Source organism: Trichomycterus rosablanca, chromosome 12 (genome assembly GCF_030014385.1).
Source record: "Trichomycterus rosablanca isolate fTriRos1 chromosome 12, fTriRos1.hap1, whole genome shotgun sequence".
NCBI lineage: Eukaryota > Metazoa > Chordata > Actinopteri > Siluriformes > Trichomycteridae > Trichomycterus > Trichomycterus rosablanca.
Window position 1 is genome coordinate 6,281,712 of NC_085999.1, and position 15,399 is coordinate 6,297,110.

Sequence of the window (15,399 nt, forward strand, 5' to 3'; positions counted from 1 at the left end):
GCACCTTGACCGATCAGCAGAGTTCATGCTTGCCCAGCAACAAGGATCCCTCTTTCAGCCAGTCCTTCCCTCTACAGAGACACACGGCCAATCGTATGTTTGTGTAGAAGCCCGACTGGTTGATAGCAGAGCTGAGATTAAAACTTAAGAGTTTGAGATAACAGCACTGGTGGGTGGGCTAGCAAGTTTTACCACTGCGCCACCCATGCACCCTGACTCTGTGGCTAAAAAGAAATACATTTGAACTGTATACTGTGTTTCATTTAGGGACAGTGATAGCTCAGCGATTAAGGTACTGGACTAGTAATCATGAGGTTGCCGGTTTAAGCCCCACCATCACCAAGTTGCCACTGTTGGGCCTCTGAGCAAGGCCCTTGACCCTCAATTGCTTGAAATGTATTCATGGATAACTGTGAGTCGCTTTGGATAAAAGCGTCTGCTAAATGCAGTAAATGTAAATTTAAATATGGTTGAGATTCATCACTTGTATTTGTGTGTCAGCATGTATAACAGAACCCATGTACAGGACTGTGTAAAGGGCAGCTTATCGAGTACATTTGCATGTCCAAAACGTCACATTACCTCTGAATATGAGCAAGCATTGGCCAGCTCAGATACACCCTCTTGAAAGCTATGCAAAGGCATCCTGACCATCTGTTCTACCAATTCTGTCAGGGACAACCCCCGATTCATGCTTCCATGCATTTCTTATTGGTATTTACAGTGGATTGAAAAAAAAATATATAGAAAAAATGAATGAATCACTGATTTGCCTCACATGCTTCAGTGAAACTAACCTGCAAACATAAAACAGAGAGAGCGAAAAATCTACCGGCTCCATTACAAAATAACCACGGTATGTTACTGTGAATGCAGTGCATCATCACTCACACTAGGAAACCACTAAACAAGGTTTTGCCTGATATCATTTGCTCTGCTGTCTGGATAATAAAGCACAATTCAGCAGCACCGTTACTGACCACTCACACACCACCCAGTGATTTCTAGTGATACTGATTAGAAATGAAAGTAGGCTGGAGTGAATGGCTAGCGGTAAGACTGGAGTGAGCCACATGGCCATTAGATCAGAGACAATAGGTTTAGTCCCCCTCCTTACAGTGGCTCCATCAATAAGATGTGATTGGTCCATTCTCTGAGGTTGTGCTTTACCTTAGCAAAATCAATGCTCATTCTGTCAGAATAGATAAAAGAGACGTCCAGTGGTGCATCTTACACAGGCGAGCTGAAGGATTACCCACCTGATTGTGTAGATATAACAGTTTAGCATACAGAAGAAGGATTGCATCACATAATATACACTGATCAGCCATAACATTAAAACCACCTCCTTGTTTTTACACTCACTGTCCATTTTATCAGCTCCACTTACCATATAGAAGTACTTTGTAGTTGTACAATTACTGACTGTAGTCCATCTGTTTCTCTACATATCTTTTTAACCTGCTTTCACCCTGTTCTTCAATGGTCAGGACTCTCCCAGGACCACTACAGAGTAGGTATTATTTAGGTGGTGGATCATTCACAGCACTGCAGTGACACTGGCATGGTGGTGGTGTGTTAGTGCAGGGGTCTTCAACCTGTGGGGCGCGAGTACTTGCCCGAGGGGGCGCGAGCGGCTGTCGGCACACGAAGGGGGGCGCATGCCTAAAAAGATTGAAAACCCCTGTGTTAGTGTGTGTTGTGCTGGTATGAGTGAATCAGACACAGCAGCGCTGCTGAAGTTTTTAAATACCGTGTCCACTCACTGTCCACTCTATTAGACACTCCTACCTAGTTGGTTCACCTTGTAGAAGTCAGAGACGGTCGCTCATCTGTTGCTGCAGTTTGAGTTGGTCATCTTAGACCTTCATCAGTGGTCACAGGACGCTGCCCATGGAGTGCTGTTGGCTGGATGTTTTTGGTTGGTGGACTATTCTCAGTCCAACAGTCACAGTGAAGTGTTTAAAAACTCCATCAGTATTGCTGTGTCTGATCCACTCATACCAGCACAACACACACTAACACACCACCACCATGTCAGTGTCACTGCAGTGCTGAGAATCATCCACCACCCAAATAATACCTGCTCTGTAGTGGTCCTGGGAGAGTCCTGACAATTGAAGAACAGCATGAAAGGGGGCTAACAAAGCATGCAGAGAAACAGATGGACTACAGTTAGTAATCGTAGAACTACAAAGTGCTTCTATATGGTAAGTGGAGCAGATAAAATGGACAGTGAGTGTAGAAACAAGGAGGTGGTTTTAATGTTATGGCTTATCAGTGTATTTTTATATTTAAGAACAGAATGTTGTGCTCAGCCACACCAAGTACATGCATTTGCAACAATTACAGAACGGCTGCAAGATGCTGATTTTGCAGTGGCTTGTTTCAGATATTATGTGTTTTATTATGGATCTTTGGGCAAAACATTGCAATTTGCATTGCATTAGTGGTTGAGGCTTCCATGTGGTGCATTAAAAAAAGCATTCACAAAACAGACAATGCTACAGGTGTACCTCTCATATCTGTGTTTGCCATCTAAACAGGGTAATGAAGACCTTTGGAGAAGCAAGTGCTCAAAGTCAAAAAACACAGACTGCAGTGTGTCGGGTGCCCAGTATAATCATGTCCATAACATGCAAAAACCTTCAAATTCTAGTAGAATCAGTATTGTGATTAGACTCTTATGCATCTGAGGAGGGTATATTCACCTGCCCCACGCCACCTCCGGCACGTGCGCAGTCTCTCGACCACTTTTTATTCGCCCATATTTCAATGGATTCGCACAAGAGGCCGGATATCACGTACTGAGAGCCACACACCGATCTCCATGCTCTTTCACTTCTGTACAGGCGCATCGGGCTGCTAACCAGGATTCTTGCACAGCGTTTGAAGACCCCGCTTCCCTTTTAGTCTGGTCTTTTCCCACCCAGCAGACTAGTGGCCAATTTTGTCTGCTGCAAACTGTGCCCACTAGAGGGCGCCCAGTCGACCGGTAGCAAATCTGAGTTCAGAATCCCATAAATATCCCGCTGCGCCACCCTATGGGTGCCTTAGACTGTTTTTTTTACTTCAATTCCAGCCATTGAGACTGAAGTATGAGCTAAAGATTCAACTTTTTTTGAAATTTGGTATAACAAAAATTTTGAAAGAGCACTACGATTGCAAAGAGCAAAAAAACAGTACCTATAGCACTTTTCTCTTGATGTGCCTAATCTAAAATCTCTGCCATTGGATGACAAATTTAATCATTACTTCATTTAAGTTTGCTCCTGGTTCCTTACCACTGGGACCCCCCTGTCCTGGGCATAGTCAGTTCTTTGAGATATAGTATTTAAATATAAACCAGTCGTGTATTTGTTTAGGTGCTTGATGTCCTGTATGCAGTCAAAGCATTTGTATTGCATTATGATAGCTGCACATTACATGCTCAATGTTTACAAGAACTGGTTTTAAACATCTGCTGGAGATTAAGTTAGTGTACCCTTCAGTCTGAGTGCACTTATGAAAGCCATTCATTCAGAAATCAGCTGCTTATTACAAAGACTATCTACACAATGTTCTTTGATAAAGATTAAAATGTTCTCGTCAAATCAAATTACACGTAAGAGCATGTCCGGCGGGCATTTAGCCGCAAGCGTTATGTCCGAGTCGTTATGTCCTAATGGCTTGTCCACTGACTGATTTATCTTTGTATGGTGAAGCGTCAAATGGAGAGCTTTCCCTCAGCATGATCGTAGTCCATCGAACCCCAGCCAACCACTCCAGAGGGAACAGCTACAATAGGGCTATTTTTAGCCATAACGCTTTGAATGCCTGCAAGTCTCTCAGCATATGAAACACAATAGTTTATTCCTGGAGATGCACAAAACAACTGTGAGCATTTTTCTTTTTTCATTTCATTTTTATCATTCACGTTAACCACTTTGTGCAGGGTAGCAGCAGGCCTGGTTCCACTGGGAAACTCTAGATGCAAGACAGGAATATCCTGGACAGTGCTGCAATCCATCGCAGGGCTTTGAAAATCAATCTACACCACACCCTACAGGCTAGAATAATAAACAACTGCACCACTGAAGCATTTATTGGTTTTACAGGCTTTATTCATTTATTTATACTCCAATTAGGTTATATATAAAAGTTTGGGTAGCAGTAGATTTTTGGGCAGCTAATAGTTTAATAAGTGCCCCTGCCAGGCACGTCCTCCCTGTGGACACATTTTGTTCCAGGTTTTCCTTTGTCTTTGTTGCCATTTGAGAATTATAAGGTAGATCATCCTTTTAAAGAAACATTGGATTTATATTATCAGTTAGAGACAGTTATAATCCAACTGTTTATCAGTCCCTGTGCCATTTTATGGGGCTGATGCAGCTTTGATTAGGGAACCATGCAAAGAGCATCTAGTATTCTGAAATTAATAAAGTTTTAGTAGTGTAATGTACCACTAACTACATTTTTTTTTTTTATCAGTGTTATCAGCACTTTATCCTGGTCATGGTTCATGGCTGTTCTACTGAAAAACACTGGGCTCAGTACAGGAATCTCTCAGACAAGGCTTCAACTTCAGCTGGTTGTGTTCCATGTCCATGACTTTTTCCCCAGTGATAACACTTATAAACCTTTAATGTGGACATTGTACATCATTACACCTTAATAAGGCCTGGGAGATGCCTTGATGTTCATGGCTGTTCCACTGGAAAACACTGGGCTCAGTACAGGAATCTCTGAGACAGGGCTGCAACTTCAGCTGGTTGTGTTCCATGCTGGTTGTGTTCCATGTCCTCAGACTTTTTCCCCAGTGATAACACTTATAAACCTTTAATGTGGACATTGTACAGTACATCATTACACCTTAATAAAGCCTGGTAGATGCCCAATTGGCTGATAGCACCACTGAGATTAAAATGATTTTGTTGTATTTTGAATAGTTGTATATTGCATTATGTAACTGCTTTTATTTCGATTTTTTTTAAATACATGATTTTTATGGTAGTCATAATGTAGGACTTGGTTATTAAGAAGTATATGTTCATTTTTAGTCTGTACAGTGACTAAGCAGAATGGAGGCCTCTGTGTGCCCTATAGTTACCTTATTTTTGACAGGTGGAGGATGGAATTGCAAAAAGACTTAAGCCAAAAGTGCTGATGCAAAGGCTGCACATGCAAATCTTCAGGCAGACTTGAACATAAACATGTGGCAGAGACTTGTGGCAGGGTCAACATGGCCTAATAGGAAAAAAGACTGAAACAATAAGACAGGAACAATTATGCTTTGAAAAAATACATTATTTTTTATTATTCAAAGTTTTCTCTCCAATCAGTTTGCCAAAACAAATGATACTCGTGCCAGAGGCTACAGACTCTTTATAAACTTATCAGGTTACTAACCCATGTACATTAAGCAGCTATGGAAAGCTTACAGTGTATTACAGATGTGCAGAAAATATTCTGTTTTAAACCCTGTTGTGTTAATTCCCATTTAAGCACGTTTGTTCCTATTTAAGAAATCAGACTCACCAAGTATTGACCAATATAACCAGTCCTAACCCACTTTGCCCAGCAAATCCCAGTGTGGTCCAACTACAATTCAATCCTTAAAGCAATTAAATACTCATTTAACCCAAATGCAAGAAATAAACCTGGTCCAGTGAACCCAAAATTGAAGATACTGTTTATGCCTGAGAAAAATCATTTGTTTCATTTTGTCTATTTTTGTATTAATGAGCTATAAATAAAATGCTTTGAAGATTTGATTAAGTGACTATGATGGTGCTTATTTAAAGTAGTGTTCAGATCTCTTTGGGAACAGTAAAAAAGGAATATATCTCAGTTGTGATATGAAGTTATCACTACAGTCCAGTACCATAAGGGGAGAGCTACCACTGTTTAAGAAAAGCTCAGGTCGAGCAGCGGTAAAATACACTAGCACACCAGAGCTGGGGTTTCGAATACATCATATCGAATCTCAGCTCTGCCATCCGGCTGGGCTGGGCGGCTACATGAACAACGATTGGCTGTTGTTCAAAGGGTGGGATAAGCACCATCATAACTGGTGCAATTACGATGTCTTCTGGCTGATAGTTGGCGCCTGCGCAGAGTTGGGGAATAATTCTGATCAGGGTGTGGCTCTCCGTGCACAAGGCTGATCCGCATATGAACTCACCTCGTGCAGGTAAAAAGATGCAGTCAGTACTGCACACATGTCGGAGGGGGCGTGTGTTAGTTGCAAAGCTCCTCAGTCAGCTGTGGAAGGTTGTATCGGTAGAGGGGTAGCGTAACACAATCAAGGTAATTAGATACGACTAGATTAGGGAGAAAATTGGAGAAAAAGAATTCACTAAAAAAAAGTCTCACTATTCACAAAAAAAACCTTTATTAGAGACTTTATAACACGTTGACATGCACTGATTGAATGGATTTGACTGGGGTATATTTAGACTGTTTTTAATGCACCTTACTATCATAGAAGTTGAATTTGGATACACTGAGACCAGTTTCCTATATAAATAGATAGCAAACAGTGTTCATATTATTTCACCTATAGAATGGGCGCTACACAGCACAGTAGAACTGAGGACCCGTGTTTCTCACCTCTGTTCACTGTCCCTGTCTAATGTTCTCTGTGTCCATGTGAGTGTCCTTCAAGTAGTCTGGTGTCCTTCAGGTACTACTGCTACCTCTTACAAATCTAGAAGATGGATTGACTACTTTAATTTACCCTTTAGTGTGTAAGTAAGTGACTGAGTGAAATGGTAATTGTGTGTTAGTCTGTGATTAACTGGCATGTTCAGGGTATAATCCTGCCCTGTGCCCTATGTTTCTGGGTGGCACTAGAAAAAAATAAATATATAACAAAAAACAGGTAAGCTTATGGGCTGTGGGGTTGTCTAGTAGGTTGTTTACACTACTGCAAGACATCATGGGAGAGAGAGTCTGGAGTAAGGTTGAAACAAATACTGTAGTGTTGTAAGACTCAGCTATGAATCAATTAAAAATTAACATGATGCCAAGTCTTTTCCTTAAAAATGCACATTTGTTAACAAATGTAAACAGATGAAAGTGTATTTGAATTGTAGATATCTCAGAGCCACTTTCAGTTGTTGTATGCAACTGGTAAAAAATGACTTTGTGTTTTGTAATGTGTGTTTTGACTTCTAATTGACATTGGGTGCATTTCTGATATCAGTATTTAATATCTGTGTATCCCAAAGGACACCATAACTGTCTGAACAGTAAACACTTCTTTGATTATTTCATCAGTGAAAGCTTGACACTTGATGGCTTTATGGGTCACTTCGGTTTAATTATTGATGGTGGAAATAGGAATCTAATTGAATTTCCACCATCTTGAAAGGGCAGAAGGCTTCAGATCACTGGCCTCTGCTCTGTGGATCTCAAACCGTGAAGGTAAAGCAATAATATGCTGGATTTGATCTGTACAGCCGTAAACTCATCTCTCAGTCATGCCAGATTTGCAGTTTAGACCTTTAATTAGTTCAGTGTTCCTTACATATGTTTCCTTACGACTGGATACATTGATTAGTTAACCTTGCAGTAGTAGATTGATTTTGGGGCACTTAAGTCATCACATATAGCCAATTATCTAGCCTTTAATATACTGAACTAGGTAACAAAGGAAACCATTAAACTATGTAAATGGGACTGAGAATAATGAACTGTAGTAGTAAGAGTAGCAGTGCAATATTTGAGGAAACAGAGGAAGACAGTAAAAGACAGCTTGAGTTTGATGTGCTCAGTGACGAGTGGATTTTAAAAAGACGGAAAGCCTTTTGACAGCCAAGTGCTTGCTTCTCCTTTGGATTGATGTACACAATGCTAAATGGCCTAGGAGAAGAGGTGTAGCCAAGTGGAAAAATGAGAGTCGTCATGATTTGCATCACCCTGCAGCCTGACACTTGACATTTTCTCAGTTCTGGGTGAAACAAACACCCCCACCCAGTATTATGTCTGCATTCATACACTTTTAGACCTTTGCACAGACAAAATATTCACAATGCATGACAGTATGACAGTTTTGATTCTACCATATGGTATCTATTGCCCACAATGTTATGTATTCTGAACTATTCTGAGCTATAACAATCTTTTCTTTTCTGATACTTGTAATATAAATCCTAATTGAGCAGAAACAAGTGTGGAGCAGTTGTTAAAGGACCTCAGACACGACTAACACTATGGCTGGAGTAACTTCTAGTACTCTGGAGGGCTACAAACAATATCCAGATCGACCGTCTCTTTACTGCTCTGTGAGGAACATAAGTCATCAATCATCCTGAAATCCAGCAGCATTGCAAAACAGAATACATCTAGACAGATACACCCACATGCACTCAGACGAGTGTGTTGGGAGTTTATTATTTTAACACATTGGCAAAACATCTTTCTTTACAAGTTTGGTGGCTTCATAGTGTAAAAGGGTAGTAACAGGATAAAGATTGACCGAAAGACAGTGACCTCACCTTAACCTATCCCAAAAAATGATTTGCCAGACAGATCTCATCACCCAGCATTAGTGCCTAACTTATCATCTAATGTTCTGTTAGCTGAAGATAAATAAATAAAAAAGATTTTGTTAGAAGAGTGAAGGCTGTTAAATGCCCATGATTAGATTGGATTTGATGTTCCACTGTTGAGTGTCTACAGCATTTTTCATTTTCTTTACCTTTCACCACCTTGCTTTTAGATCCGTGCAGTTTCTTTCTGTTTAAAAGATTTTTCTTCACTATTGAGCTCTGACAAGGCTAATGTGCTCCAACAGCGGCTGGTTATATTTAGTCGCACAGCCAGTGTAGTGCTAATGAAGAGAGAGAGGTGAGAGAGCCACGTGTCCATGACACAGAGACAGGAAGTGTGGTACAGAAATCTTTTTGATCTTCTCACTTATTGCACATCATATGTCCTTCCAGAAGGGCACAGAGTTTTGGGTAAAACTCTGGACCCAGACAGTCTAAAGCAGTTACCAATAACTATTGAGTAATATAGAAATTAATAAACGTACATGTATGTCTATTGTATACTTTGTGCTGTGTCACACAGCTTTAGCAATCTAAATGCACTTGGTTACTATTTGTGTGGGGTTTTGCATGTTCTTTCATGCCCTACTTTTTTCTCCAGTTACTTTGGTTTTCTCTCATCTTTCAGAACTATGCATATAAGTCCCATGGCTAGTGTACATTGTGCAGGTGTGAATGATAACATGTATGTCTGTTCTTGTTATTCACATTGACATGCAATGCTATGGTTTATAGCATATATTGTAGCACATTAGCATATCAGTTTGTTGCTGCACAGATCCAGTGACCCAAGTTCAACAGGTTACTGTTTATGTTAAGTTTCTCTTGATAGTCTGGTTTCCTTCCACCTGCCAAAATGTTGTGTAGGAGTGCACAGAAGTGTGTGATGCCCATTATTATATAGAATGCCTTGTTTCAGGAGCCTTGTGGGTTTTTCTAAAATATGCATGGTTAAAATTCATATAGGACATATTAGAATGACTTGGAACAGTGGTCACTTGGCGACGTTAGAAAGAAAGCTCAATCTTATGCCAAAAGTCAATTGCGTAAAAGTATTGCATTTACACAAGCATTTAAACACTTTACAAGCATTCAAGACTGTAAATATATCCTCATTAGGGGGCCCGGCAGAAGGGTACTTTGAATAAAACAGACTAAATTAGGTTGCTAAGAGAAAGCCAGGCAGATGAACAAAAGACATTAGACTGGACCCAGCTGAAGACAAAGAGGAACACTGACGTCAAAGGGGGCGGCACAGTGGTGCAGTGGGTTACCCTGTCTCCTCACAGCAAGAAGGGCCTGAATTTGATTCCTGTACCAGGCAGCCAGGGTCCTTTCAGCATAGAGTTTGCATGTTTTCCCTTTGTCAGTGTGGGTTCCTTTGGGTGCTTCAGTTTCCTCCCACAAGTCCAAAGAAGTGTGTGTGTGTGTGCTTGTCTGCCCTGTGATGGAGTGGTGAACTGTCTGGGGTGTCTCCTACCTTTCACCCAATGAATCAGACCCATCATGACCCTAAACAGGACAAAGCAGTGGTAAAACAGACAATGAAAGAATGACATAAAATGGGACAGATTCATGGTGCTCTGTTTTTTTCTGAGCCTGAAGCAGTATGATGTTGTTGCATTAGATGTGAGCAGATAGAGAGAAAGGGCTACACATACAGAAAAAAAACATGACAGGTCAAAATCTCTGACCTCTGTTCACATTACTGCTTGTATCGGCAATTATGCTTGTCATACATCAGCTTGGTACATGTAAGCATGTTTTTACACTGCGTTAAGAAGACAGACATACCACTGGTGTGGGCAGTGGTAGCTCAGTGGGTCGGGTACTGGATTTGTGGGTGGCACGGTGGCTAAGTGGGTAGCACTGTCGCCTCACAGCAAGAAGGTCCTGGATTCGATCTCCAGGTGGGGCGGTCCTAGTCCTTTCTGTGTGGAGTTTGCATGTTCTTCCCGTGTCTGCGTGGGTTTACTTCGGGTGCTCCGGTTTCCACCCACAGCCCAAAGACATGCAAGTGAGGTGAACTGGAGATACAAAACTGTCCATGACTGTGTTCAATATAACCTTGCGAACTGATGAACCTTGTGTAATGAGTAACTACCGCTCCTGTCATGAATGTAACCAAAGTGTAAACATGACGTTACAATCCTAATAAACAAACAAACAAACTGGATTTGTAATCAGATGGTTGCCGGGTTTAAGCCCCACCTCCGTCAAGTTGTAAATCACTTGAATAAAAGCATCTGCTAAATGATTAGGGGCATACTGATCCCGAAAATCAATACAAAATAGACCAATGGTCTTGGAATAGTGTGTCACTCCAAATGTCATCAAAGGCCATTTTTATATAACTATTGCTAAATTTTACTTTATTATTTATTTATTGATTTAAGTGTTTTCACTATCCTGTACCAATCCATCACAGAAGATAACCACCCAAACTTTTGCTCACTCGCTTACACCTACAGCCAATTTAAAGTAGCCAATCCACCCACCTTCAGCATGTTTTTGGCAGGTGGAAGAAAACCAATACAATCAGAAGAAACCCACACAGACACCTCCAAAACCTCACTAACATTGACCAGAAGTACTATAATGTGTGGCACCCAGAGTCCCTGCTGTGCCAACATACCACCCTCATTTCGTTCCCTTACTTTTAATCGATTTGTTATTTTAGTTTGGGACGTGTCCTAAATTAAGATACACTTGCGCCAAACCAGAAACCTTGAAGGCTAACCCTGAGTGGGTGAGTGATATACATGATAGGTTTATGAGGCGCTTTACATGTTTTTAGTTGTGAAGGCACACTCGGCTAACCAGTAAATTTTACTGCTGACTTTATTTTTATATAATGTTTATATAATGTTACCAATCTCTTGATTCCGGTCAGGTTTGCAGACACTTAAACACTGTGCAAGGTGGGAAGAAATGCTAGACTAGTGTTCTCTAACCTTTAGTTAGGCTGCAATAAGCCACATCAGTGGACTAAATTTGGTCTTGCTGCTCACACTTATGCATAATACTGTAGTAAAATAAAATGACATGCGTCACAGGCTGCAAATGTCCAACAGACTCAGGTTAAAAACCGCTGTCATAAACACACAAACTTTCACAATTTCAAAGCTTTTCTTTTCATGTTTTGGAAATATTGAAGCTTACAGATTATAGATGTGAGGTTGCTATAGAGAGAACAAACCAAACCTCTCATAGACACTGATTAAAGGCAAGTATCCGTGCGTTACTGCGATTTTATCACGGGGAAGGATGTTTTGACACGATGTGAAGCGGAGTGCCTAAAACATCTTTCCCCGTGATAAAATCATAGCAGTAACGCACGGTCTCTCGTGGCTTATTGCTTGTATAAAACGGCGGTCAACATAAAATATAAGAAAATACAACAATGTTCAATTTATAAATGTTTTTATTTACAAAAACACTTACAAAAAGCATTCTTCCGTGAAATCAGGTAGTCCGTTAACAGTGTTGCTAGGCAACATGAGGGCGAACATAACATTCGCAATAAATATCCCTCCACAAACACTATTACACTATTTCTTGGACGAAACACCCGCTTAATGATTAGGATTACTGTTTATATTAATCTGGACATTTCCATGTATAGTACATGACTTAAAATAGTGTTCAACCAAGTTTGTACTTTTTCTTTTCAGTGGCGTATTAATATGGAATGATGTGAGGTGGTCAAAGGTGTGCGTATATTGGGGATTTTACAACAGCTTTGAACGCGGCTCAGCCAATCAGATTTTAGGACCGGAACTATCCATTTTATAACAATGACTAAACCATGACAATGCTGGATGCCCAAATTCCTCTTTTGCCTAAATGCCTCCCTCCATTTGTTTCCTTTAATTTTGCCTAGAAATTTCATTAGGCCTATCTACTCTACACTCAATTACAGCAGCAGATGGTGAATCACAAGAAAGTCTAAATGAATTGGGGAGAAATTAGCAGGACGGGGTGATGTCTTATCAGGATTTGAGAGATTTCTTCATCCTTTATCTATTTCACTTTTGCCAGGTTCGGAGTTCCTCTGCAGTACACACATCATCCCGGTGAAGAACGAGGAGGGTGTGGTGATGATGTTCATTCTGAACTTTGACTACGTTCAGGAGGAGGAAGAGGAAAGGAGCAATTCACCTGAGAAACTCAACCTTACACCTTCTGCTAAAACTGAAGACAGTAAGTTATCTTCCGGCAACAGTTAAGGTCTTTAACAGAGCTCACGTTTTGGGTGTAGGCATGATTTTTGGAGAAGGTATCTGAAGCTAGCTCATTTGAAACTCAAAATTGAAACAAATACAGCTCCTCCTTTTAGTGCTCAGTAAAGGCACACCATCAAAACTAAGGTGTGCTGCCCTCTTGGCCCAACACCCAAATAACAGAGCATGATGAGGAGATAAACTGACAGGTAATGTTATGGATATTTGTGATTTATGTCTTTTTTTATTTCTCACTGTCACGGAGCCACAAAACGTCACACATACCAGATTTTTTTGCCCGGATTTTCCAATGACATTTAAATCATGAGGAGAGGTTTTTCAAACATTACTGTAGACTGCTGAGTCTACACTTTATTTCTAGCCTTTAAAACCTTGCCTGCCGCTCAGGTGGCGCAGCGGTAAAAACACACACTGGAACACCAGAGCTAGGATCTCATCGCATTGAGTCTCAGCTCTGCCTGCCGGCTGGGCTGGGAAACCACATATTAGTGGGATATTAAAGCCGGAAAGGGACTCTCTCATAACTAATGCAATTATGACCTCTGCTGGCTGACTGATGGCGCCTGCACAGAGACGGGAAAAGAGTGCTGTCAGGGTGTGTCTCTCCATACACAGTGCTGATCCGCATTGTACTCGTCAAAGTGTAGGTGACAAAATGCATATGGCTGCTGCCCACGTGTCAGGGGGGCGTGGGTTAGCTTCATTCTCCTCAATCAGAGTGGGTATTGGCATTGGTGGAGAGGAAGAATGACACAATCGGGCAATTGGATGCGCTAAAAAGAGAGAAAACAAATGCATAAAAAAAAAACCTGTCTACTGCTTGGATCTACAAAAGTTTGTAAAAAGATCTTGTAAAAGCTTTAGTTTATTAGTCAATTAAATAAAATATGATATTTTTAGAATATTGTATTTAAATAAATATGGACATATGACATCAAACAAATACGTAATACATTCAACAGTTTTTTTGTGTTTTTGAATCGTGCATAGTAAGGTAGTGGTGAGAACTTGAACGTGTTGAGCAGGGGTGGCCTCTAAAACCACATGCAGCCTACAGAGGAGCATCAGAAAACACAACCAGAACTGTTAACGTGTCTAAGCCACAAATGCTTTATATTATATTATCTGTGTTATGGTACTATTATATTAATGTCTGTAAAATATAGTTTCTTCGTCCTTATTGGAGGTGTTGGGGGACGTTTGGAGATGCCAAACAGACAAGTATCACTCCAACTTGAATAACCCTGGATCAGTATAAGTGATAAGCTTAATAGTAGACTTGTGCAAAAGCTCATAGCTCATAGCAAAAGTAACCACACTTATACTCACTGAAGCATAGATTTTAATATAAAAGTTACATCAAAACAGCAAAGGTCCAAGCTTTGGAGCTTTTAAGAATTTAAGTGTTTTTTGAAACACAACCTTCAAGTCAAATTTTTTCTGTCTTATGCACATTTTGAATAAAAACCCTTAAGAACTTGATGACATTTCAAAAAGGATTTTATCAAACAGGCCATTAAGAAACTAGACACTGATTTGTTTTACACAATGACAGAATTGTGTTTTTTTACAGCAGCTTCATGTTGGCAGTTTTATAGACAAATTTCAATTTCAATATTCAAAGAGCTTGTATTTGAATGTGTTGGAATATTGAGTTTACAGTGCAAACGGGCATGTAAGGGCATGGAGTCATCATTGTTTCCCACTGCAATCTGCAGTCTCCCACGTGCCTATACTCATGACTGTTTTTAAAAACATTGGCCTACTCCTAAATCACCTACTGTTTGCTAAGCAAGTGATTATCCAGCCCCTATATAGTAACCCTACCAGGGGAAACAAAATTTTAAATTAAGCCACAGATAAATATTATCCTTGGTCATAGAAGAAACACAGATGGAGGTAACAGGATTACAATTTTGTTTATCTTTTGGCTGCTCTTAAAGGGGTCGTCCTAGCAGGTCTAGTCTGCATAACAGACTGGTGTTTAGGCAGGATTTTCTTCCTGACACATCCCTACTTCTATCCGGGCTTGGGACCAGCACTGAGAGCGCACTGACAAGTGCACCTCCCAATGGTTTGGCTGTTTCAGCCACCCCCTGAAATTTCCCACTTGCAATTGCATGAGCAGTGAGGAACCCATTTAAACACTTCCACCCGCAGACACAGCTAACAATCTGTGTGTGCATCCTGCCACTGCATTTCAATATTTAAATTAGAATGTCACTTAGGTAACATTTGGGATGTGGAATATGTGCTTATTTATAATACTGCGCCGTACAAGCCCATTGTATGAACAGTGGAGTTGTGTAAGTAAGTAAAGTAAGTAAAATTTATTTATATAGCACTTTTCACAGATAAGAATCACAAAGTGCTTTACAAAAACATTGCATAACAAAATATATACACTCATCTACATAATAAAATACAACAAAAATAAATTAAACAATAATAATAATAAATAAAAAACAAATAAATGAATAAATAAATAAATAAATAAAAATGAATAAATAATTCATTCAACATTATGCAAATGCCTGCTTGAAAAGATAAGTCTTTAGTTGTTTTTTAAAAGAATCTACAGAATCTGCAGATCTTAAAAAGTTGGGTAGTGCGTTCCATAA

General features: G+C 40.2%; 1 protein-coding gene across 1 annotated transcript in view; it reads left to right on the top strand.

Annotated features, from left to right (window-relative positions):
* LOC134323874 (potassium voltage-gated channel subfamily H member 7-like) overlaps positions 1 to 15,399 on the top strand; it is a 71,862-nt gene that overhangs the window by 11,742 nt on the left and 44,721 nt on the right. Inside the window, exon 3 of the mRNA XM_063005435.1 lies at positions 12,576 to 12,737. Within this exon, the coding sequence (XP_062861505.1) occupies positions 12,576 to 12,737 (162 nt within the window). The remainder of the gene's footprint in view (positions 1 to 12,575; positions 12,738 to 15,399) is intronic.